The sequence below is a fragment of the Triplophysa rosa genome, linkage group LG12 (genome assembly GCF_024868665.1).
Source record: "Triplophysa rosa linkage group LG12, Trosa_1v2, whole genome shotgun sequence".
NCBI classification, from domain to species: domain Eukaryota; kingdom Metazoa; phylum Chordata; class Actinopteri; order Cypriniformes; family Nemacheilidae; genus Triplophysa; species Triplophysa rosa.
The window spans coordinates 17,600,212-17,627,808 of NC_079901.1; the positions used below are offsets into that span (position 1 = coordinate 17,600,212).

The 27,597-nt window shown below is 40.3% G+C and overlaps 1 protein-coding gene across 9 annotated transcripts; it reads right to left on the reverse strand.

Moving 5' to 3' along the window:
- Positions 1-258: 258 nt before the first annotated feature.
- st3gal2 (ST3 beta-galactoside alpha-2,3-sialyltransferase 2) lies at positions 259-27,387 on the reverse strand. 9 transcript variants are annotated; one of them, XM_057348383.1, is made up of 8 exons: positions 27,116-27,387; positions 11,345-11,540; positions 9,746-10,904; positions 7,268-7,461; positions 4,980-5,159; positions 3,760-3,805; positions 3,513-3,632; positions 259-3,352 (listed from the first exon to the last, which is right to left on the reverse strand). In XM_057348383.1, the coding sequence occupies exons 3-8, from the start codon at positions 10,223-10,225 to the stop codon at positions 3,179-3,181; spliced, it is 1,194 nt and encodes a 397-aa protein (XP_057204366.1). In that variant the 5' UTR covers positions 10,226-10,904; positions 11,345-11,540; positions 27,116-27,387; the 3' UTR covers positions 259-3,178. The 9 variants fall into 9 exon arrangements, with proteins under 9 accessions (XP_057204366.1, XP_057204364.1, XP_057204367.1 ...); XM_057348381.1 differs by having other exon boundaries at positions 11,132-11,540; XM_057348384.1 differs by having other exon boundaries at positions 9,746-10,725; positions 10,810-11,540.
- Positions 27,388-27,597: the final 210 nt, after the last annotated feature.

Consider the following 27,597-nt stretch of genomic DNA (forward strand, 5'->3'; position numbering starts at 1 on the left):
ATAAATCCTCGGTAAACATTACACACTGTACCTTCAAGGCAACAATTTAAACACAAATTGTTCACATCAGTTTTCCCATGGGCTTTGCTCTGTTCCGTTTCGAAGACCAACCGGTTGAGTGGCAATCTGGGAGTAAATTAAGTAATGGCAAGTATTTTTGTATTTTGTGCATTTCATAAAATAAAATGGCATTATTAATCATTACCAAAAGTAATTCACTCGTACAGTAGTCGAGAAATCACACGACGGGACAAACCTTTTAACACTTTATTTTTTGACAGTAGCATAAAGATTAAAAACGGTCCAGTTACACAGAGACTGAGGTGAAAAGAAAGAGCACTGACTCAAGTCACAATCAACACTAATGAGAAGTTAATGAGCGCAAACACAGTGGCACAGTGAGGATATGTACAGTCTGTGTGCGACTAAAGTTTCTGTCACATAAACAACACGATTCAAGATCAATAAAGTTGATAAATGTTCTTACTTTGTACCCTTCACTGCCATGTTATGGAGGTTCTGTCATTTCTTTCTCAATTTTTAGCCTTGTTAAATTTCAAAATCCTTAATTGTTTCTCTCAATCAAAACAATTTCTATGTTCTATGACAGAAAATAAAGAGCGACAGAAAACAGTGAAGCATTTAGGTGTTTCTGGCTTGGTAGTGTTCTTCTCATTTAATTCTACACCCTCAACCCTACCTTCCTCTAACCCTGCAAAGCATTAAGCCATGTCAGTCTGACAAAAATCTTTTCTCTCTGATCCACGAAGACAGATAACTTGATGCTGAGAACACTGGAGAGAAAAGAACAGTCTGTCGAAATATCGGTTTCAGAACAGCAAGTGGCACAGAATCAAGAAACCTCCAAGCCAACTAGCACTATCTATGACTAACACTGCTAAGAGACAATCATTGAGCCTTTTAATACAAAACTGTCTAAAGAACATCAGTATCCAACTTATTTCCTTTATGCACATTTTCTGAGAAATACATAAATGCCTACAACAAAAACAGTATTAATGGGATAAAACTCTTTGGTGACAAACTGCACGTCTCAATTTTCCCAAGGAATAGTCTAGCGGTAAGAGTGCAGCTATTCTATAAATTTGTGAAACCACCAATAGTAACCCCTCAGAAAAGGCTTTGATATAATAAAGCCACTGCAGGTGCATTATCTAGTTTGTATCCACAAAAGACAATTACATGTTATTGGCAATGTACAAAAAAACAGAATACTATCCGCCCCATCATGTGACACAGGTTTTACTAACGTACTAAGACGATTTTACTAATCCTCCAGGAGACTTTAGTAGCAACACCAAATTCAGGTAAGTAGCTTTAAAATAGAAGGGAGATGTTTCTTTTCAGGTGAGAGAGCTTTTCCCTCCCTGAATGTGAAGGCACAGCACTCGGCACAAAGTAAAACAGACGACGGGGTAAGATGGTGTCGTGCAGGGGATGATGTTCCCAGAGCATGTGTGGGTGGAGAACAGCTGGTGGGTGGACCATCGGTGCCCTATTTTAGAGCCCAGATTTGCGTTTATGCGTGTCAATAAATGCTCTGTAAAATGAAAAACGAAACACCAGCTTTAATGTAAGTCATGAGGTTAGCTATGCTCTGGAGAGAGACTGCGTCCAAAAGCAAGGACAAGGCACGCAAGCGTGTGTGTGTGTGTGTGTGTGTGTTTACATTAACACACTGAAATAGCTGATATGTCTACATTTGGGAAAAAAACCTGCACCTGAATGTGAAAACTAAGACTAGGCCGAAGCATAAAAGTCATGGCGGTGTTTCTGCTTACTCTTCGTACCATCTGCAACATTTATAAAAGGTAATAAATTATACAAGAGAATCCAAAACCTCGGTGTAGAAATGCCAAAAGATTTCCTTGATGCCTAAAAAGCAGTGTAAGACTAGAGTTAAAATACAACAGAAAAAGTTTATCCATGAATTTGATCAAACATAGTTAACGTGATCGTAACATCTGGCAGCTTATGTTTCACTTCCACATTCAAGGCATATTATGAACCCATATTAATTCATTCCCATCACTAAACCCATGGTGGCATCACATTACATGGTTACGTTTGTGTAAAGCGTGCACGGTGCATCTCTAGAACACTTACGGTACCACAGCGTTATTAATGTTGTTTTGAATGTTTTTAAGCATATGCCACATATATTCACGTTGGACAGCATCAGTGGTTTCAATCCACTTAAATTTCTCCTGTAGAAAACTTTGTTCCTCTTTAATAAGCCAATCGGTATGCAACTAATTCGCAAAAAGTAAATAAACAAATACAGATTGCTGTGAGCACAGTGATGCGGGGTCATGGCAAGCTGTTGAATGCTTTATAAACGCTAGCAAACCTTAAAAAAATACTAAAGCAGAAAGCTTGGTTTAACAGTAGGAATGCGTAAACTTCAACTCAACACATGCGCCTTAACAGAATTTTACTGCTGTAGCCTATACTTTTACATCATATTGAAACAACCCAATATGTCCAAGCTTAATGAATCACGTAGGACTTCGTGGCCTGGTTTCACAGACAAGGCTTAGCCTAAGCCAGGACTATGCCTTAGTTAAATTAGAAAATTGAAGTCGCTTTTATCAAAATGACTTAGAAAAAAAATATAACTTGTGTCTCAAAACAATGGCACTGACATATTTTAAGATATGTCAGGGTATGTTATTTTCAGTTTAGTCCGAGACCAGTCTTGAGCCTTGCCTATGAAACCGGGCGCTAGAGTCTTATGGACACACTGCGGCGTTGTTGGTTTAACCCATCGACCTGGCCATGACATGAGGACAAGCCGGAGACAGGCGGAGCAAAAGCTGACTCGCATTCAGACGCATTTTAATTAATTTAACAAAATGTCATAAATATGAGTTATTTCCATTCCATTCTAGTGGTAAGGAGATTTCAGTACTAGCAAGTTCCTTTTCCTGGTCGAGGTAGGCCTGAAAGGAAGAGCGCATAACGTCTCCTCTCAAAACCACCACATTGCGGGGGAGTGCAGCCCAGAAACCCGTCCAATCAGGACAGCCCAGAATGGTAATAAGATCATGAAACATTACTTCTTGATCACTTTTAACAGGCACAAAAAGTGTGTCAAGTAGATAATGGGTGGTTTTGATCATCTGGAGGTCAACTTGGTTGCACCTGGTGCCCAGATTCACTTTCCAGGAAATACTGAGATCTTGCCAGCCTTGGCCAGCTTGTCGATGATCTGGGCTTCATAGTCTGCATCGTGGACACCTGTTTTACGAAACTCTCCAGAATAGCGGTTCTGCTCCCAATAGTGGTGCCAGTTTCCTCGGCTGTCTGCTCCGAAACCAAATACATTCACCTGTGAAGATAAACCCAGAAACAAATCACTGCTATTGACAAAACATGCCAGTGTGAGTAGGAATTCTGTTTGGGGTCAATGTGACTATGTCATAATTTTAAGACCCCATTAGGGTTAAATGACTTTGCACACAGGAACGGCACAGTATATTAGGTCTCACCTCATCACACACATGTAGAGCGAAGAATAAAACGAGCATGCCGGTGGAGGGGTAGCGGCCATGGTGTCGTGTCCAGTGGTCATGGATGTATTTAAAGAAAGCTGGGTTGAAGATCTGAACCTAGTGGACATAACAAAAGGATTTAGTAACCAGATCTGATGCACATAGAGTGTGCACAAAAGAAGATATTGTTTGATGATTAAATACAAGAATAATAGCATTTAGTGCTGTTTGATGAATTTAGTACCTTATCTTTGTCAACACGCAGAAACTGCTTTACTGGAGCATACGTACTGAAGAAAGAGAGAGCGAGAGAGCGAGAGAGAGAGCGAGAGAGCGAGCAAGAGAGCGAGAGAGCGCAAGAGAGAGAGAGAGAGAGAGAGAGAGAGAGAGAGAGAGAGAGAGAGAGAGCGCGAGAGAGAGAGAGAGAGAGAGAGAGAGAGAGAGAGAGAGAGAGAGAGAGAGCGCAAGAGAGAGCGAGAGAGCGAGAGAGAGCGAGAGAGAGCGAGCGAGAGAGAGCGAGAGAGAGCGAGAGAGAGCGAGAGAGAGCAAGAGAGAGCGAGAGCGAGCGAGAGCGAAAGAGAGAGAGGGAGAGATCAAACATTGACAGACTTCTAGCTTCTCTTTCATTAAAATCTCCAAGTTCGCCTCCTTTTAACTGCTTTTCAGTGATGCTGAGAATATTGTTAATGTATTCTGATATGTTGACTGTTTGTGTGTTTTGAATAATGGATTTCACCCAAAAAAGGAAGGAATAAATGGGCAATTTCCCTCCAACCGGTTAGTATTCTACGATTAATCCCAGAGGTAATTTGTATCATTTTACAAAATTGACTTTTAAATTAAAGTGATAGTCCACCCAGAAATGATAGCCCAAACCTGTATGGCTTTCTTTTTTCTGCATCACACAAAAGAAAATATTTTGAAGAATGGTTTTAACAACGTTGTTCCCTATTGACTTCTATTGTATGGACACAAAACAACTCAGAATGTTTTCAAAATATCTTCTTTTGTGTTCCACAGAAAGTCATACAGATTTTGAATGACAGGGGTGAAGAGAACCCTGAAATTACTATAACATTTAATTTTGTAAAAGAAAATTCCCCTGATAATATGGGTGACGTTACTGCATTGGATTTCAATATTTTAATATCGGGTTGAGTACTTAGTTTGACTTGAGCTCAACACAAACAGTTTTCCTGTTAACATGGCAACTGAAACATTGGCTTGAAAGCTTATTTTTTCCCACTGAAAATAATTTATTCTACATAATGAGATTTCAAACAACCTTTAAAAGATTGTGGCGTCTCTTATTTTCCAGGAGCTGTGCTCATACATAATGATGGAGGTACGTGTCCTGACTGAAATTAGTCTGTTTCGCCACTATAATGTAGCTGTTTCAGACAGCCCTGTTGTCTACAGAGTGTGTCGCTAACAAATTTGTCGTTGCGCCTGCGTTACACTCACAAGCGGATCTGTCCGGTGGAGAGGGCGCTGGTGATCCACAATAAGTCAAGAGTTTTGAAGGGCACCATCACAAAGCTGACGTTGGCCGCCAGGTTTTTGGCACTCTCTGGGTACATGAAGTGGTGTGTCGTTCGACTGCCTGCATCCTCTTCATAGCCGACCGTGGGAGCCAGGTTAATCCTGGAACAGGCAGACCCAAGTGAATTAGACTGTGAAAAACTCCCTCACTTCCAGCACACACTTTTTGTTTTGCTGAAACAAAAGCCTATTACTTTCCCCATTTCATTATTCTCACCACAACAGAATACAGTAAACAGACAGAGAAAGTACATTCAGATCGACAGCAAATGCAGACGGCAAGTGTTTGACACAGATGTGATTTTTGACGATATCAGGCTTAAAAAAAGAACATTCTTTTCTCTTCAGCCCCAAAAATTGTCACTATTTACCCTCAAGTCATTCCAAATCTGTGAAGGCCATCCTTGGAATACAATATATTTATAAAGCCGTACATGAGGATGACTAATGACAAAAATTTAAGACAGACTGAAAGAGACTATCATGAAGACAAGGAGAGGCTGGAGATCAAAATCAGACAGTATAGCTGACAGGGTCGATCGTCTACACTGCAGTAAGAGGAGAAATGCGTTTTGATTAGATGGATGTCAGAACTTCCTTTTCAGAGCTAAATTTCACCCACTCACATTCTCTCAACAAAACGCTCTCATTAGAACCCAGGTTGCATTTTTCACTTTTTCTCATAGTCAGAAAACCACCTCAAACCAGAGAGATGATGTTTATAGAAGAGTGTTTGTGTGCATTCGTAGGCGTGTGATTCACACAACCTCAAACACAGATTCAGGCTGCAGGATTTAACAAAGCTTTATATATAATAGTCCTTGAGATTTTAAGGCACATGTCTCTCTCACTCTCTTTTATCTTCTTAAGACTCAAATCTTCTCTCAAAGTCAGCAGTCTATGTATTAGGAAACTTTTTTTGACACAGGACTGAACACGTATATTCCAAAATGTAATTCTTGAAATGCAGTGTTGAATACGCTACAAGAATGCAATGTACCATTTTATAACAATCCCAAATGTTTCCAGCCTATGGACATGTATCCCAATAAAAAAACAGGTTTGACCAAGACCGAAAGCTCAGGCTGCCTCCTAAATTATGGCAAAATGAGAGTCAACAGCAGTTAAACATAAATAAATAGACAAAGATTGAGCGCTGCAGGGCAGAAGACAGAGATGGATACGGGGGATTCATTTAAGATTTCACTGCAGAATCAATAAGGACTTCACTGAAATAGCACCTCAATTTATGCCTCCATCTCTGTCTGCCTATCCATCTCTCTGATTTCTACTAAACGCACACTATTCTTCCCCATCTCCCCTGGCACATTTTAATGTTTTCTTTAGGCGCCGATATGCACATTCTGTCCTTTTCCATGTTCATTCAACTGAAACATGCAATTGCAAATGTCAATCCACCATATCTGAGTGTGACCACAAGAAAAAAAGGTCACCAATTGACTGTTGTTTGGGGTAGTTTGAAAACAATAATGGTTCAGAATTGTTTTCCGAAATATGTTTGGCGGACTTCTATGACCATGTTTCCCCACATAATAAACTTCTTAATAAGCATTTCGATCTTAATAAATGAAAAATTATGTAAAATTGATAAGATATTAAAGTGGAAGTTCACCCAAAAATCAACTTTGTGTGATTTTTTACTCACCCACATAACGTTAAACATGTTTAGAGAACTTCCGGCATCTTCGGAGCACAAATAGAGATATTTAGGTGACATCCGAGAGATTTCCAGGCCTCCTTGTAGACATTATGGTGTCAGTTTTTGCCAAGGTCCAGAAAAGTACTAAAGACATCGTTAAATTGGTCCATCCGCGCATAGTGGCTCAGTTGAATTTTTTGAAGCGACGAGAATACTTTATGTGCGAAAAACAAACCAAAATACCAACTTTAATCGATATATTCTATATGTTTAACGTCATGTGGGTGAGTGAAAAAAAATCACACAAAGTTGATTTTTGGGTGAAATTCCGCTTTAAAACTTAAACGAATTTTGTTAACAGAGTTTTTTTTACTAATCCCACTCGCAAAAGCATAACGAAAACCAAACTTGCCAAGTGGAATAAATGAAAAACAAATAAATTAATTCAAGATACATTTTCTAGAAACATGCCTTAATATCTATATTAGCTTCTCAAATGTGATCCCTTATATACAAAAACAGAGTTGTTGCTTTAAAGACCATCTCTTACCTCATGATGAAATTATGGTCATCAATTAATGAACCATAACTTGCCCCACGTAGGTTGCCCGAGTTTCCCACCACAGCACAGCGAAGACAGCGCGCAGGGTCCCACGAACCATACGGGGAACGTCCTGGAATAACCTGGAACAGCCTCTGCAGAACTTGCTTAATATTATGGGGTTTGAACTGAGGCTGCAGCATCTGCACAGGGCCCATAGGGGAAACGGGAAAAAGAGAAACGGAGATAAAAAACAAATGAACAGAAGGTTGGGCAGATATCTTTCAACTTCAAACCATCCGAACACCTGGCCGTGAACACATGCATATTTAAACAAACATCCAGACAGCCATTTAGCCACCAGAGCCTTCTGCTAATGTGATGAAAGTATAAACCTCACAAACACGTATGCACACAAGATTTTAATACTAAAGACCAAGACTTGTTTTTATATGGGTATCTTTCCACTGCATTTTAATGACATCCCTGCATAACATGGCTTTCCTCCATCCCTCATCTCTGTTTCTTTTCCCCAGTAGTTGGCAGCGTTCACCTGCTCTCCCCACTGGACCTAATAACTCTTGGCATATGTTCTTCGGGTACAGATGCCAGTCACTGATTTTACCCTGTGGAAATCCAAATCTAGCACAATGAGAATGACAAGGCGGCGGGCGCCATTGTGTTTATTTCGAATGTTGTGGTATCTACAGCTAGATATGCATGTAAATAGAAGTGTGCCTTTCCATCGATTGACGTCTGCTTTCACAACCACTATATTCAAAATCATTATTTTGTTCTTGTGTTTGCTCTTCCTCATTTAGCAGACATTTACTTCAGCCTGGCAGAGATCCTGAAATATAATATAATATAGTCTGAGCTGTTTTTTCCCCACACCATCCTTTCACAAGACAGAAAAGTACAGGCCGATGCAATCAATGTCCATTTTCAATGGGGCGATGTATCAAGTATCGCTCTTAGCTTGGACACACAAAAGACAAAACAGAAGACCTCTAACCAAATTCATTTTTAGCACTGAAGCAAACATCACTTTGGTTATTGCTCATTCTTATTTTTGGAGGTGGTTTTACAATACTTTTTGTGGTATTAAACTTTATTAAATTCATTCTGCCACAGATATAAACGGGAGTGTCAGTTTCACAATTTTTATTTTTACCTTACCTTACAATTTTTACCTGAGGGACAGTAGACGTCGAATGGAGGGACCCATATTCAGTTAAAAAACGAATAATATGCTTAGGCCATTTTCAGGCGTGTAGACCCTGTGCTTTGTTTCGAAACAGGGATTAAATTGCTACAATTAAATTGCTGGCATTTTCTTCTTCAAAGTTAGTTTATTTATATAGCATCCTTAAAACAGCAGAAGCTGACCAATGTGCTTAACAAACACAAGACTAAAAATGAAGTTCAATCTAAATAAATGAAAAAGGAGAAATTCACAACTAAAACAGAACCAATAATAACCAAATTTAAGGTTAATCAAAAATTAGAAACAAAAGTCAAACGCAGAAACAAACATCAAGGAACATCATTTTGGTTCGATTTGCTTACACATGGCAACATTTGCAAACAAATGAAAATTGTCACATGACAGTAAACTGCTGTCTGATTGGTCAGAGTTCAACCGCTTATATTGCATGATTCTGCATGCAGCTTTAAAAAAAGTGGTTTTACCCTTATGAAACAAACATTTATGGGAATATACTGAAATATATAATGCAATATATCAAATAATAAATTTCCATATATAGAAACGCTTATATTTTTCAATATATGAAAAGCAACAATTCCTTATGTTCTATTCCATATACTGCAATATTGTAATATATTAACAATGTACATTGACAGTTAATGTATGTTAAAATATATATTCTTTGCATAAGAGTAACTGCAGCTGTTCTTATTTTATCAATTTGACCATCCCAAATGTGCCAGGGGTAAACACCAATATTTCTAGGCTCCCTAGCAATACCTTCGCAACAACCCTACAAACAACAGCAATGTGTTAATAAGAACAGTTTAGCAACTCCATAGCAATGGCCTGGCAAACACCCAAGCATCGTGGCAACTAGTTTTGCAAAGACAAGCTCAACTCACATTTTCTTCAAAACTCTAGTTGCTTCTTTAAATTTAATAATTTCCCCAACCCTGCTCTGTAGATCTCACTCTGTCTCAGTAAGGCAGCTCCACAGAGGCAGAATTACAGACTACACTTTTCAGCTGACACACTCATTTTAGTTTTTCTCAGACATTACTCCTGTTCTCTTTCATAAAAATGCCCTCTTGGCTTGCTTTAACTTGGTGCATAAGCACTATCGCGGAGTGCTAACCTTTCTCATTTAAAGGAATAATGCACCTCCAAAAACAAAGTCTCCATTATATAGCGGGAACTTTTTCACATTTAAATGAAGTACATTTCAACACAGTTTGTGTAAAAAATGTGATTTGGACTGAAAACAGATCACTTACCACCCACCAGTAGTACACATCTGAAGGCAGCTGAATATTGCCCCGTGTCCACATGGGTGAGATGTCCGGGTCATAGTTCTCATCGAACCAGTCGGAGACGCCCGGGTCGCCCACGCACCGAGCACAGGCACATGTCTTCTGTTGGGTGCTCTCCGCAGGGGCCGCCCGGTGGGAACCGGCATAGCTGGGCACTAGCTTAACCCTGCGTGACTCTTCCCATCCCGGAGGTTCCAGGTAAGGCGCTCCGGCTCCTCTCAGTGAGAAGGAGAAGAAAAGCGAGGTGAGGAAGAGAAGGGCCAGGGAGCCCAACACCACACAGACACGCAGGGAGCATCGCATGCCCCCCGAGCCCGTGGCTGTAGCCCCAGCCCCGACGGGTACCCAGGGTCTCAACTCCCCCGCCTTCTGAGTCCGTGCCCATGCTGCCCAACCCCAGCCGAAGCCCAAGCGTCCCTCTCGCTGTGGAGGCACAGACGGCATGCGCCTGCCCCACTGCCATGAACCTGCCCCTGCCACCGTGTCCAGCCTGCACTGGAAACTATTCAGTGTACTGAGCAACACAGGGTTTTCAAGACAAAAAAATAACAAACGACTCTCAAAATTGCACGTCTGAAAGCCCAGTGTTGATCACTCCGTCTGTCACTTGCTGTGGCTCTCCTCTTACTATGCTACAGAATCTCCTCCAGTTCTCTCCTTCCCGCCCTTGAAACTGTCTGCACAGTCACAGTTTAAACACACACCAGTCTGTTGTCTCTAAAAATCTGCGTGCTCGTAGGGCGTCCCTGTGATGTGCTCTATTCACCCTGTGATGACAGCTGGAGAAATAGCCCCCTCTGTGGTTTTGACATCTCAGTGCCAGACCAGCACTGCTGTCATCCGTGTCTGTTCCATAACGGCCCAGTAGGAGTCGAGGTTTGTCTGAGTGCGACTCTGCAATGCTGTTTGGCTGCGTCTGTGCTTCGTCTAGTCGAGATGTAACTCTGCAGTCAGTGGAGGAAAAGGGTGGTGTTTGCTCAAAAACCTTAAGTGCACTGCACTTATAGGCATTTTGGACTTTCATTTACATTCTCCAACATATTTTCTTTAATGTTGTGTTATGTAGTTGCATATCCTGTTGGAATCCGGACCACTGCTCATGCCCCTTTGTCCCCTACAGCATCTGCAATGGAAGGTCATCACAAGAGAAAGATTGAGGAGCACATTCGTATGTCTGTTCTTGGACAGGTGTCACAAAACTGCTGTAAAATGGCAGCGTATTATGAACATATAATTCATTAACTATAGAACAGCTAAAAAAACAACTAAATAAAAAACTTGGAGGAAAATTCACCAAAATAGATCGTTTAAAAAAAGGATTTAAGCACAAAAGGATCAGGGCAATCTGACCTGCATTAAAATAAAACCAAAGACAAAAATGTCACTCCATTCGATTTGCTTCCAACGGCGCATCTGCATAACCGTGTTGAGAGGGAGCGTGTCAGCAGCCAAGTGCGTGCAAATGCGTGCTGAACGCAGTACTTGCCAATTTCCCCAAACACAGCTCTTAACCGAATTGGTGAGGTGTGGAACTCGGATTTCAACAAGGCAACGTGTCCTGACCTGCTGTTGTCTCGTAATCTCCAAATCTAAAATCTCTGGGAGGCTGCTGTTGGTCCACCTGTGTGAGCTTTATCTCTGCCAGCTTGCTGCCAAAGAAATCCCTTCAGTTCGAGTAGGTGTGGCACATCAGGATGAGAGTCATGATGAAATTCAGCTCCTGGTTTTTCTACAGCTGCTCCTATTGATTCAGGGTGACCTTCCAAAAAAACAGGGAGACAGTTACGAAATACATACTGCGAAGAGAGAGCGATGCAATTCGTTTATAATGTTATTCATTTTAATGCGTTCAAATTTGAAGATGGATGAAAGTTTCATATTTATAGAAAAGAAATCCAACATTTTTCTATTGTGAAACTGTGAAAAAGGAAAATGTTGTAACAAATTTGTTTTATATTAGATCATTTCAAATGATTCCGTGCAGGCAAAAAATGGAAAATTATTACAAATCTAGAATATTTCATAGCACTAGTCTTCCCATTTTCTCTTTCCATTTAACACAAACTGTAACAAGAATATTAAAGTCACTATGCAATCAAACAGGAAAATTTGTCAAAGTGTTTTACACAGTGTTGCAGTGATTATTATAATTGTGCACACCATTATTTTTTTTAATTCATTTGCACTTGTAATCTTTAATCAAAAACGTTAAGCTCCTCTACCCCTCCCAAAAACAACTCTTCACCACACGACGTCTGCAAAAGAAAAGATGTAGGACTACACTGACTGTCCAATGGCCAGGCATTTTTAGCCCTCCCCTGCAGGCCCAACTTACAACAAACCAATCAAAAGGGAAGGGAAAATAAAACCCCGCCCTACATTTTTTTTTATTTCAGAAGCCGTTTCACTCAGATACACGTCACGATACGGAAAAGTCGTCAATCGCAACTTCCGTTTCATGGTGACCAAGTTTTATATACTATACACACTGTCCATCACATTGCACACTTGCACATAGCATCTGGAAACTGTACATTGTAAGAAACAATAGGTTAAACCTGTAAATAACACATCTGTACAAAATTATATGTTGTTTTTTTGTCTATATTTTTCACTTTTTGTGCATTATTGTTTTTATTTAATTTCTAATTTTTTCTATCTTCGCACCATGTGTACACTTTCTTCTGCACTAGCTCCTGTCGACAAGTCAAATTCCTTGTGTGTGTAAACATACTTGATAATAAAGCTCCTTCTGATTCTTCTTCTACATTAGCAAATGTACAATCTACAATGCAAACATACCACATTTAAACCCAGATTTAACCATTATAAATAAACGTTTTTTTAATACATTTGAAAACAAATACATTTATATAAACCGAGAAACTCTGTGATTTTGCAATATTTCTCAGTCACCATTAAATTTAAAGCCATCGTGTGACATTGACCACATAAACCCCTTTAGAAGAAAAGGTCTGACTTCATTTCTCCCATTATAAAAAACCCTGTCAAATCGCCAGCTTCCATATGCCTGCTGTGACACAAACGATTCATTTTGTTATGAAAAGCAATATCTCGCTTGGACATACTCATCAGATCTCTTCTTCCTAAAACAAGACTTCTTTTACTTTTATATTTACCCAATCTTTATCACCAACCTTCTCCACTGGCTTCACATTTTCACAGCTTTTTCGCCATTTTTCTTTCAAGTGCTACTATCTTTGGGACTCTCTTATGACCAGATTTTCATTTTAAAGAGACACATACTCTGGAGTATGTATGCCATGTGCTGAGCTAAATTTGCAGCAATTGATATGTGAAGCACAGAAACCAAAGCAGACATGATAGGACAATCATCTTAATGCTTAATTAACACAAGACAAGAATCCAGACATGTCTGAGGAACTAACTAAAAAGTCAAGTCAAAACTGCATTCATTTAAATATACATATTTGAAATACACGTTCCAATGCATTGGTTTGAATGCAATAATGTATCATCACGTTGCCAAAGGGCAGCTTGAGAAGAGTATATTATAAGGTGAGAACCAGAGCAAACAGGTGTCTCGCGCTGGCTTTGCTTCTGTTGCAGATTAAATCAAGAGATTGTGATCGCATACGTGGGTGAGATCAAATAATGTTCTCCTCTCTTTCCAGTTAGGAAAATCAACTCCAGATTACATTTTCTCCGGCGGCAGCAACAGCTGAGACCATTTCATCCGTAAAGCCACTACTTCAAGGTGCTGTCGGGCAAAGCGAAACGAGAAAGACGCCGCAAGCGCCATCGTTTCATGTTTCTACATCAATTCCTGTTTAATAACGTTTATGAAGCTGATTGATTCTCTTACCAGTATTTGGGTGAACGGACGGCAGTACTTATCTTGAGGATCTGATAGGCGTGAATGCGCTCAAGTAACCACTTTTATGTGCGGTCATGCGCAAACAGATATTTTTGTGGCATATGTGGTTGAATGACCGAGCAGAGCGTGAGGTGGGGTATTAAACCGCACGTGGCTTTGTCCAAAACATATACGCTATTTATTTATAATTTACTCAGTTTTTTAATAAAACGTATATTTTTTTTACACCGATTCTGTTCTGTGCCATTTCTAAAAAAAACATTGCTAAAGAATTCAATTTCATTTTCTACACAATCATCAAATCCACTCCAAGCCATTTCATTTATTAGAAAAAAAATCAGCACAGCAGACCGACAACATCCGGCAGGCAGATGGGACATAACAATCATTATTTTCTTCCGGTCAACAAATCTAATGTACAGACACACACGCAGAGTTCGCATCCTCACACTCGTATTCTTCACACATTTACTGACACATGCATATGTATTTCATCATTTCCTAGGACAAAATCAGAACAAAAACACACCCATTTTTTCTCCAGCCTCTTACGTATCACACATAAAAACATCCACTGACCTTAGCTTACTCTTTTTTTCTCACTCTTTTGTTGTTCATACGCTTTATGTGAGTCTTGACCAAGGTGCCTGCTCAGCAGGGGTGAGCCAAACACTGTAGAGTAGGTGTCTGTGTTGCCTTGACAACGAAACCTCACAGCTGGCTGCAATGGAAATGTAATTGAAAGAGAAGAGCAGACATTCACATACTGGGTGGGCCTGCGTTCTCTTTGACTCACTGCTGGTCAGATTGCTTCTACATATTCAACAGTTGATGGCTGGGATTTGATGCTGTCTGTCTGTCGTCCTATACGTACGACTGGAATCAGAGAGGGGAAATGATGTTTGCAGTGACTCTAGGGTTAACTCTGTAGATGGACTGAGGCATCTACACTCTCTCTCGGCCGAGGATTAATCTAATCATAAAATAGTCATTTTCAACGGCTTGGCTCAAAGGTGTAATCTAATTTCATGTTTAATGGATTAAACCCCTTTAAAGCTGGATACATTATTGCTTGTTAGGCCTCTCTGTGGGAAAATGTATGATTATCGTGCTAGGTTTTTTATGGAACTCGATTTATGATTGAGCTATTTAAAAAACATTTCATTCGGAGGTGGTTTCATCGGAACGTGCTTTTGACATTTTTACTGCAAAACAAATTCCAAAACGTTTTTGGTTCAAAGGCTCTTTATTCAATCAAAATTCTAAAGCTCTATCATTCCAATGCGTCGTGCACATTCACATTCGCCCCCTCATTTTCAGCTCAAGTGAATTTATGAATACAACCTCCTATAAAAAAACTTGCTTAGACTGACACGTCTTTCACTCAAAGAACTAACTTTTTCCTCTTCGGTTTTCGCCTCAGGCATCAACCTCTTGAAGAGAAGGAACATGACATGCTTTTAGGTTGAATTCTTATTTGCATATAATTCAGTTTTAACCAATAAATGGGCCATCTTTTTGGGCCACATTTCACAAAGACGTTCTTCAGATTAGAGATGTCATGATGTGAAAAGCATTTTGCAATAATACAAAACTGAAGTTGAGAAAAAACATTGGCGATGTTTGCATTACTAATCGTTTTACATAGGATTCTTTGTAAAATTAAACGCACTTTCGCTCCTAAGTACCAATAAAATGTCTTGTATTGTAACTTGAGGAGCCATGCTAACAGCAACAACAATGGCAAAAGAAACATTGCCCTCTAACTTTGGTATCAAAATCACTAAAATGGTCCAGATCTCTGCCTACAAGACTGAAAAAAATCGAAAGATTCTTAAATCTCGAATTACATTCATGTCTCAAATTACTTTTGTTTAGCCTTTTATCTTTATTTTCCTCTCTGGCTTTTTTGTTGTATAACCCTCTCAAGGACTAATGTAGCTCTCTGCACCTAAAATGAAAGTAGATGTAACCTCAGGTCAGGTGCTATTTTGACTCATCCAAACAAGTTTCTGCCTGACTAACTTAATGTCACAATTATCTTGGGCAAATACAGTAGGTAAGTTCTTGGGTTTCTTCCCCTATTCCAAATTCATTTACATTTATTCATTTGGCAGACGCTTTTATCCAAAGCGACTTACAAGTAGGAGAGCATATAAACATTTTGTCAACACGCTAAACAGTACAGTTAGGTTCATCACATTCACAGTTAGTTAAATTCATCATAAACAAACAAACACACTTTGTGCCATCATTTTTGACTGCAGACACCAAGCGTCCTTTTTTGCTCCGAGAATGGATGGCATATCCTTACTAATTGGGACATTGCCTGGAGGAAGCAGTGTACATCTCAGCTATCTGTGCCAATAAATTAAGTTTGTGCCCACAGGCAGCAAGTTATAACGTTGAGTCATATTTTCTTCGAGCAACTGTTGACTCTTCATCATGACTTGCTTGACAGAGCAGACTATCCACAGGGGAAGCCACCAGTCAGGTCCTCCGTTTCCAGCCCACAAAAGCTGATTAGCTACTAACCACAGTACTAATAACTGTGCTCGACGGAAAACAGTATCTGAAGAAGCTGATATCTCATAAATTTAAAACATGTTGTGGTATACTATTGTACTCTGAGCTGAAGCACACCACCAGTGGACTGTACAGAAAAAAAAATCTTAGTCCTGCATAAGAAGCCTCACAAGAAATTTGTGTTTGCACCCTGGGAATTCTTAACAGCTGCAGCTGCGCAAGTATCTGACTCAGCAACACATCACTTCTTAAAGCTGTAAAACTCTGCATTTCGACATTTCGATTAAGACAGATCAAGTGAGTGACTCACCACAAACCAACACTAAAAAAATGTCCAAAGAGACTGTATATGCATTTTTCAGGACCAGAACTACACTGTGGCGCTTTACTGTTTTACATCACTTATGAAACATTACCCAACATGGCAAGCGATTACACAACAATCTGCTAATAGAATAAGATTAAATCAGAACAAAATACATTAAAGGTGTATTAAAGGTCCAATGTATAATTTTTGGAGGATCTATTGACAGAAATGCAATATAATATACATAGCTATGTCTTTAAAGGTGTAAAGACCTTACATAATGAAGCGCTGAGTTTTTGCTAGCTTAGAATGAGCTATTTCTATCTACATACACCGCGGGTCCCCTTACATGGAATTTGCCGTGTTGTTTCTACAAATTCCCTAAATGGACAAACTGCTCTAATACGTTAGCCTATCTCCTTCGGCAAAGAAGCGAAAATGTGACAACATCTTAGTTCTGTGTCAGCCACCGTAGTTCTTTGAAGGGGAGGGGTGGAGTGAGCCGTTGGGTACAATTCGCAACCTCACCGCTAGATACCGCTAAGTTTCATCCAATGGACCTTTAACGCAAGTTTTATTATATATGAAGTTTATCTTGTTATTGAAAAACAAAACATCTTGAATTTTAAAAGTTTTCCTGTAGCTCAGTGGTTAGAGCATGGTGTTAACAACGCCAAGGTCATGGGCTCGATCCCAGGGGATTGCACATATAGTCAGAAACAAAATGTATAATACAATTCATTGTAAGTAGCTTTAGATAAAAGCGTCTGCCAAATATGTAAATGTAAAAGCCTGCATAGATACAGCTTGTGGTCAGTCTGCCCTCATTTTCCTTCTCCCAATCTGTGCTCTTGTTCTATCTATCTTGTTATTGAAAAACAAAACATCTTGCATTTTAAAAGCCCACATATATACAGGTTGCAGTCAGTCTGCCCTCATTCTGTGCTTTTCTCTGACCTTGTCTTTGTTGCACAGGGTTGATGCCTAACTATGGGATAAATTTCCAGCCAAAAGTATTGCGTGCATATTTAAAAGAACAATAAACATAAATAAAAAAATAAAAACCGCAAGTCAGAACTTTAAACACATTTTACATTATATTTCACAAAATTAATAATTAAAGACAAAGTTGTCCAAATCGCACACAAAATAATGTTTTCCTTAGTTGTTTTACTCATTTTTTTTGTGTTCTCTGATATTTTCTGCTTATATTTTCATATAAATATATGCTTGTTCCACGTTCTGCACTTGCTTTTCCAAATGCTGCAGTTCGAGTTTCACGGTAATTAGGCCGGGTTTTAGCGTCACCATTGGTCCACTAGTTCTAGATTAACACAGAGCCATTGAGAGAGAGAGAGAGAGAGTTCTGCTAACGGAAGTCCAAAACGCTGGAGCGTCACGTGATTCATGGAGCCTTCAAGATAGTTCCAGAAAGTTATGTTTTCTCTTTAAATGCTTTATTTATTTCATTTTTTATTAATTAAATGGCTTTCGTCTTTAAATGGGTTAAAAGTTTACCTCAGTTGGTCTGTTTAGTCGCAGCTCCATGCGTAACTAGTAACTTCCAGGAACTATTGAGAGCCTCCATTGCTGTGAGAAAAATGTTTCATTGGAGTCAACGGAGTTGACGTGACTCTCTCAATGGCTGCGTCCGAAATCGCATACTGTGACAGTACGTACTGAATTTGAATAAGTACCTACCTATCGCCCGTCAAAACAGTACGTTCTATAGTGGGAGTAGTATGAATACATTTCGGACATACTGCGTCCGCCATGTTTTATGGCCATGTGACCCATATGCTCTTTGACCCATCACTATTAACAACAACCTACACGTGAGAGTTGATAAAAACATAATTTAGTCACGAGAAATTAATTCATTGGCACTTACATTAAAAACGGACGTCCGCCTTAAAGTTTTCCGCTATATTTATTTGATTTACTTTAGAAATTTGACCGTTGCTCTGCTCCCGTGGCATCATGTGATAGAGAAGTGTCCATCCGATCCACGGAAGTAGTAGACCATCCGGGTATTTCTCGCCTACTGTTTTTTGCATACTGAGGTTTCGGACATACTGTTCATGACTCATACTCATTTTTGCCTACTATATAGTATGGAAGTAGGCGATTTCGCACGCAGCATATGGCTCTGGATTGACAGCTCCTCCTCTAGCCAATCAGTCGAAGAGGGTGTTGACGTCACTCCAAACGTGACTCGCAGCATTCACTTGGAGATGGATAACCATTAGCTGAAAATCCTGGACAATCACAGGTGATTGAACATAATTAAATCGTTACCGAGTGTCAGATATATTTCTTATGTCTGTTATGAGTATTCTCTGCCAGGTATATTAAGTAATTTGTTGTCCGATTCGACCATATAGTCCGTTAAGTTAACATACATGTGTCCTTTTAGCTGGGTTTAGTCAGCAGTGCTATAATTTAGTGATGGTGAAATGAAGCTTTGCGAAGCATTGAGGCTTTCCCCTCAAGTGTATCTCAAAATGGTTCGTTACTCGAAGCTTTTCAAAACTGTGCACACTAGCGCCATCTTATGGCCAAAGGGTGGAAAAGCTGTCTTTGTGTCCATTTATATTTTTAATGTTTCATATAATACGAAATACATCACTTTACATCAATAAAATAAATGTTTATGTGTTAATGTTAATGTAGCACTTAGGCCTAGGCTATACATACTTTATGAATAACTGAGTCTATGACTAAATTTAAAAAGAATCAATAAATGGAACAAAACAACAATTTTATGAATGTGCTTCGATCAGCATATGCAGTTGTTCACAGAAACATTTGTCTTAGTCCTGTAAATTCATAAGCGAGGATCACGTAGACATACATGACAGTGCCATCCGGATCTTGTACACACACACGCAGGCCTACCGTACCTTTAAGTGGCTTAACCAAAGTGACTTTGAGTTTGACATATTAAAAGTTCTAATAAAATTAGATAAAAATGACAATTCTTAAGTTATATAAAACATTACTTTTATTCAACCAAAAATAAATATTTTTTTTTTTTATCAAATAAAGCTTTTCAATCATTTTCAATTAACTTTTCAGCCCACAATAGCCAACTGAATTAACCAGTATTTCAAAATTCACATTCTCTGTGGTTCACTCAACAGCCTTTAGCGCCTCAGTGTGCTGATAACGAAACAGCGCCTCCACTGTGGCGTAATGTCGCAACTGCAGTTACAAATGACAGTCTGTTAAATGCACGCAGCATTTCTTGTGAAGACTCATAACATAATTTTGGCAAGAGCCTGAGGCGGCACGACATTTGATGGAGGCGGCCGCCTTCAATTTCTCTATGCAGGAAAACCCCTGACTACTATAGTTAACAGTTCAGAAATACACATTTTTGAACAAAGCTCATTTTTTCTCGTGTTGTGTCACGTGTGTATTGTGAAACGCTGTTACTTGTAAACAAACAGTAAACAGTGAACCACATGCCCATCAATAAGTTTTCTTCCTTCTGTTCTTCAAATGTATATTTCTGCAAGCCCACGTCTCTGTGTCTGACAGGTAACGCGCATGTTGCGGTGTCTGACGAACAGGTCGCGCGGATGCGAGCATATGGCAGGCATTTATCATGGCTGGCAAACAATATGACACATTTGCAGTTTTGATTGTATAGATATAGATTAATATCCACTTCATCCAACGCTCTATGTGTTCTGCGTGTTCTTAAGTTTCGCGCTACGAGGAGTGAGTAATCCTGCTTCAGATGATTCAGATCGTGCTGCGAACTGAACAAATCATTTGAACTGATTCATTAGCCTATTCAAATGGTTTTGCCCATTGTTCAATTAATGCTTTCAAAAGAATCGACTCAAAAGAATCGATCACTCGTAAAAAGAGACGACAACCTTGAAATAAACAACGCGTTTTAAAAAGCATATTTTAAAATGAGGGAACGAAGGAACGTCACGCAATGTAAGTTATGTAACGAAGTAAAAGTACAGATTTTCTATTAGAAATTTACTCAAGTAAGAGTAAAAGTACACACTTTCAATTTTACTTAAAAAGTACATATTTTCCAAAATGTTACTCAAGTAAATGTAACGAAGTAAATGTAGCGCGTTACTACCCACCTCTGCTAAGGGGGCAGGGCTGCTCTGCCCTTCTGCTGACCTCCAAAACAGACAAAGAGCTGCTCAGAGCTTCTGAAGCTCTGCGTGCGGTCCAAGTAGAGGCGCAATACGCGTACTGGACACAACACGGATGGGGTTGGGTCTTCCTCCCCAGTGGGGAGCGCCTGCAAGTTCACCACCTGGTCCCGAAAGGGAGTGGTGGGAACTTTGGGCACGTAGCCAGGATCACGTGAGAGTCTCCAGGCCCGAATTCTAGGCACTCTGTGGACACAGAGAATGCTTGTAGGTCCCCTACCCTCTTGATAGAGGCGAGCACCACCAGGAGAGCCATCTTCATCGTCAGATGAGAAAGAGCGGCGTCTCCCAGGGGCTCGAAGGGGGGCCTCTGGAGGCCCGCCAAGGCCACTTCAAGGTCCCAAGAGGGTACGGAGCACGGACGAGGCGGATTCAGCCTTCTCGCACCCCTAAGGAACCTAATGACCAAGTCGTGCTGTCCTAGAGACTTGCCAGAAACTGGTTCGTGATGTGCGGCGATAGCGGCAACATACACTTCCAGTGTGGAAGGGGAGAGATTACTCTCAAGTCTCTCTTGTAGGAAGGACAGCACGCTCCCGATCGAGCATCTCTGTGGGACTTCTCCTCGAGAAGAACACCTGGACAAGAAGAGGTGCCACTTCAAGGCGTACAGCCGCCTAGTGGCAGGGGTCCTAGCCTGAGTGATTGTCTCAACCACAGCAGGGGGTAGGCCACTCAGGATCTCCTCGTCCTGTCCAGGAGCCAGACATGGAGGTTCTAGAGGTCTGGTCTCGGGTGCCACAACATGCCCTTCCCCTGTGAAAGAAGGTCCTTCGTCAGGGGAATCAGCCAGGGGGGAGTTGTCATCAGAAGCATCAGCTCTGAGAACCAAGTGCGATTGGGCCAGTAGGGCGCAACCATTGCCACTTGATGCTCCTCTTCCCTGACCTTGCACAGGGTCTGTGCAATGAGGCTCACTGGGGGGAAGGCGTACTTCCACTTGTCCCGCGGCCAGCTGTGCGCTAGGGCATCCGTGCCGAGGGGACCCTCAGTCAGGGAGTACCAAAGCGGGCAATGGGTGGAGTCCGGGGAGGCAACAAGACCACCTGTGCCTGGCCGAACTGCTCCCATATAAGCCGGACTGCGCGGAGATGGAGCCGCCACTCTCCGCGAGGCGTCGACTGACGAGAGAGCGCGTCGGCTGTCTGGTTCAGGTCGCCCAGGATGTGTGTGGCTCGCAGGGAGCTGATCACCTGCTGACTCCAGAGGAGGCGCCGGGCGAGTTGTGTTAGCCGCCGTGAGCGTATGCCACCCTGGCGATTAATGTACGCTGCGGCAGTTGTGCTGTCCGACCAGACCAACATGTGCTTGACCTGCACGAGGGGCTGCCGCCTCTTCAGTGCAAGTAGCACAACCAACAACTCTAGGCAGTTGATGTGCCAGCGCAGGCGGGGACCCGTCCACCGCCCCGACACTGCGTGCCCATTGCACACGGCACCCCAACCCTGCAGAGAGGCAACCATCGTCACCACGACTTGCCATGATCTCTGCCTAAGGGACTCCCATCCGCAAAAAGGTCATTGAGGACCAGGGGGTCAGGGTGCGCCGGCAGAAAGGCGTGAAGACATACGCCGATGAGCGCGTTGCACCCACGAGAACAGCGCATGCTGCGCTGGAGAAATTTGCTCTTTTAGATAAAAAGGAAATAACTCAAACACTTCCGGAGCTGCCGAGATGCCCAGGGGAAGTCGCTGCGAAAAGGGACAGTCCGCTGCACCACTTCGTAAGGATCCAGCAGTGTAAACGATCACAGATCAGAGAGAAGATCATCAGATGCGAAGGCTCCGAAGAACAAAAAGGTGAATGTTCATTCGCCAATTTCATTGGCCTTTTCCAAATAGTCAGAAGACGATTGGTTCTCAAGAGCGAACCCCATCTGTCGGTTCGACACAACGTTGAGAGACCGACAGAAAGGGAACACATTTTAGCATTTGAGTGAAGTGGATTAGTGAATTTCATTTAAACAATCTATAAATTTCAGTAAAAACAAGCTGCTAATTAAAACTTGAACTCATATCAATGTTGTTGAGTCATGACCATCACAGTGGCATGTCCATTCAAACAGTTTCAGAAAGCTTACAGATAAAGGTTGAAACTTTTTTACAAACATTGATTGATTAAACTTAAGCATAACTTTAATGGCCAAATGTGCATTTTTGAACCACCAAAAAAAGACAATTCTCTTGCAGATGTAATACTTTTACTCTTTATTTATTTTTATTTTTTTAGTATATTTTAGCAAAGTACTCTATTAAACCAGTCTCTGGGTTTTGACATTGTTATTTAAATAAAGTTTTCTGAAAGTGACTGCTTTTATTTTATTTTCAGGCAAAAGGTGTTAAATCATACATCACTTACTAAATCAATTATTTATGGAAAAATGGAGTATGCAAAAATTTTAGAACACAGCTTTTATTTGCTAAACATAATCACCTTTATAATGGTGTTAAAGGAGTCAGATGGCATGGATACGTGTTTTTCTGTGTCTTTGGTGTGTTATAAGTTGCCCATGCATGTATTAGACACGTAAAATTGCAACAATTAAAGTGTCGGAACAAAAGATGCATTCTATTTCAAAGCGAATGCTCACCCAGACCTGCCTGAAACGCCTCGTGTAACCACACCCCCACAAATCTGCGGCATTTCAGAGAGGCGGGGCAAAGAAGAGATAGAAACATGCACGGTATGTGGAAAATACAGCGTTTTTTAACCTAAAATCGTGTATACACATTGAATTACATCTAAAACAAATGATAATATTCGTTTTAGCCCTGTCATCTGACCCCTTTAAATTACACAAAAAATAACACAAATTACAGTATGATGCTTTAAGCTTCAAGTATGTTTTTCAACAGGCTACAGCACAAAATTGAACACTAAGTAAATATCTCTGAATTGTGAGATTTGCTTAATGGTTGTACCGAGCTGAGCCATTTCATGCTACTCCATCCACATGTTTTGTTCCTCCAATGGGTCCTCCAAGTGCTGTCCTACTCCAAAAGGTCCTGAGATAAAAGAAATATGCAAGTATGCATTGTTCTGTGCATTTTTTATCATTACATGGACACCTGGTTTTAAAGCTGATTGGGGTAAGATTCTGCTTAATACAATGTCCATCTTTTTTAAACCTTTTGTCTATTAAGACAAACCGTTTTATATGTTTAAACTGTTTTCTATGTATACACGAGTGTAATCTCATGCTGTTTGATGTAATTCCTTGCACCCAAGCAAAGTTCACAAAACTGAAAACACGTCTGTTCTCCAGTAACAATAAGTTCAATTAGCACTTAATACTGATTTAATGCACTACTGTGAGAAAAGATGCTACATGATGTGCTCTTCTAAATGAGTTCAGATACGCATGCCATAATCATGAGTAAATGTTAACTTTAGCAAAGCTGACTAAACCCAGCTAACAGGATACATGGGTATGTTAACTTAACGGACTATATTGTCGAATCGGACACCAATTACTTAATAGACCTGGCAGAGAATACTCATAACATACATAAGTGTATCTGACACTCAGTAACGATTTAATTATGTTCAATTACCTGTGATTGTCTGGGATTTGCAGCTGACGGTTATCCATCTCTGAGTGAATGGATGCCGTGAGTCACGTTTGGAGTGACGTCAACACCCTCTTCGACTGATTTGGCTATAGGAGGAGCTGTCAATCTAGAACTAGTGGACCAATGGTGATGCTAAAGCCCGCCCTAATTACCATGAAACTCGAACTGCAGCATTTGGAAAAGCAAGTGCAGAACTTGGAAAAACAAGCGAGAGGGAAAAACAAGGTATGCGTAGAATAAATTAAAATATAAGCGGAAAATATCAGAGAACACAAAAAAAATTGTAAAACAACCAAGGAAAACATTATTTTGTGTGCGATTTGGACAACTTTGTCTTTATTAATTTTGTTCAATATAATTTAAAATGTGTTTAAAGTTCTGACTTACGGTTTTTATTTTTTGATTGACGCTTATTATAATTTTTTTATATGCCCGCAATACTTTTGGCGGGAAATTTATCCCATACCTAACATCGCAATGTTTCTCTGTAGCACTCATTAATTTTCAATGCATTTGAGGCTGTACTATCTCATCTATCTGTCTACCGCTGTCCCTCTCTCTCATTCTGTCTCTACAGAATCTCTTTATAATGCTAGTTGGCAGAAAGATGCTCTTTCAGCCATACTGTACTTCTTTCTTTGCCTTTTATTTTTCCATTCAGTTCTTTTTTAATGGTGATTTTTAACACATTCTCTGTGTGACATGGTATTTCTTATTTTCTGCCCAAAACTGTCTCTCTCTCCTCCTCATCCAGCAGAAATCCTCTCAGACCACCTAGACTGGGGCCAGATGCCAAGGCCTGTCGCAGAGCCCATCGATCGACAGGAAAACCAGGGGCAACGCTGGCTCCAAACCATCACAGCCCTCGGCACTGGCACAGTTAACCCTTACCTCAGCACCACACAGAGTGCAGACAAATCCATTACATTACAGAGGATGTTATGAAAGCGTCCCTTTATTCCTTTCCTAAACCTGTCATTTTCAAAATTAAAATAGGCCTTAGAGCTATTTCATTAACGTCTAATTTGGATTAACATACAATTAATAAATGAGGTAGGCTACGGTTTTCAAGCACTCGTTCAATGTCAAATATAATTTAATAGCATTGGTTTGCGAGGGAGGTGTGACGTCCCTTTCCTCTCTTGGCTTAAATCACAAAAGATATTTCTGGTGATGACAGGACTGTTTAAACAGACAATTACATTTCCAAAGATCTGATGTGAATCTATTCCTATTTTTCTGTATAATTCATGTAGTCTCTTTTGAAAAGTGTAAGTGATAGGAATGGATTGCAGGTAACAGTGCTGCTGTAGCACTGTGAAATAACCAATGAGACCATGACAGAAAAAGGTATCCCATACTGTAACCTATTTAAGTGCTCACATATGTGACTCGTTGACAGCATGCTCTGTCTGTATGGTGTGTTAACCTAGTTAATACTACGCCGTCAGGACTTTTGCTGGCTTCTGTTATTCCCAAGGTGCTACCTTACCCTAGTTACAGAATATGATGTACAAATGTCAAATAAATAAAACGGTGAAACAAGACAAGTTTTTCAATAAACAAGGTGCTCTTCTGAACGCTCTTATATGCCTTGACATAGACTGTAATTTCCACATAGGGACATGCATATTTATGCAACACATCCAGTGATGAAAATATTCAATTCGATAATTTTTTCATTACATGGTTTCACCAATGACTCACTGTGAATAATGTTGCAGCCGGTACAAGAAATAGATGGTCCACTACTATGCCTTAGGAAACGTTAAACTGGATGCGCACAGGTTTTAATACAGAACTAAACCTGAGCCTGGCCGTTTGTTTTGTGGGCTGACATCCACAGCAAGCTGCAAAAACATTCATTTTGACTGCATGTGTCCATGCTGCATGTTGTTTATTCAAATAAACACTGAGCTGAATGACAGCCATACCCCAACTGCAATTCACCCCCCACATTATATTACTGAAAGGGTGTAAACAATTAGTAAAAGGCTAATTGAACGTCAGATACAATCAGAAATTAAAATGAGTGAGGTATTTATCTCTATGTCTTTGTGGTGGCTCAACGCTATAGTTACTGTGGTTTAGAGTGTAATATTGATTGATAATAGCAAGTAATGCATCACAAAATAGTGTTGTCCAAAAAAGTCACATGTATACATTCATAACCTCATGAAATTACAGTTTTACTCAGTTTGATCAAACCAACATACCAAATATCAGTAATGCTATACAAAATGTTCTTCGTGTGATAACTGAATGAAACACATTAAAGATTTTTGCAAATGAGGAATGCTTGTCGACTAAAAATCTATAAACTCTTGATCAGTCATGGCATTTACGTACATAAGTGGTCTTTGATACTTTTTCATCTTCCTAGTCATTTAATTTCATGAGTTTAAGGTCACATTTTTAATTTCAGTCTGCTTTGACTGAATAAAGAAAATTCAAAGACTTAATTTGGTTACCTTACTCCAACCCAGAGAAAATCCTTTACAACCCTGTAACTAAGCAACGCTGGCAGATCGGTAAGGGTGGGTTCAGAGTGGAATGAGACCCTCACATAAATGAGATGAGCTTGGACACAAAGGGGCAAGCCATGGGTCCCTCTTGAGTGCCTCTATGCATGATGTGGGTCAGGGACCACTCTAGCTACAGATCTGGAACTAACTTATCTGCTTAAACAAGGGTGGAGTAAGACATTGCATGGCTTAAATATCACGTAAGCATTGACCACAACAGGTTGTAACATAATGCATAAAAATGACATTGCAATTTGATGATCTTAACTATGCGATACCCCTGAGAAGCATAAACCTTTGTCTTCTTCCGATTTTAAAACTAGGACAGTGCAACTTTTATAGATGACACGCACCTCACCTTCTTGCTGTAATGTAAATCTCTGCAGAAAGATGTAGAGCTTGTACTAAACGAAGAGTATTCAGCTAATATATGGTTATTCACATGAATTCTCGGTGGTCGTTTGCAGCGCCCCGATGGTGCGCTGATGCAGATGTGCAGTCTGATTTGGATTACTGTCCGTTATATTGTCGTATCTAAGCCCTTGAATAACGTGCAACAATGTAATTTTCACAATGCTGCATGTACTCCGTGTGTGTACAGAATATCGTGCTGAAGCTCGAGAGGAACCCCCTCCGACAAGACACCTCTCACCCCACATTCTCTAATCGCTTTTTATATCGGGATATGTAGTCCTTTTAGATGTATTGCTAAACCCATGCCTCTTAAATACCAATTCCTTTATTTTTTAATTATTCGATTAAAATAACCCAATAAAGGTTTCTTCTTATGTAGCTATATACACAATAGCTGAAAATATTTGGGTCGTGGTGTCAGGGGAT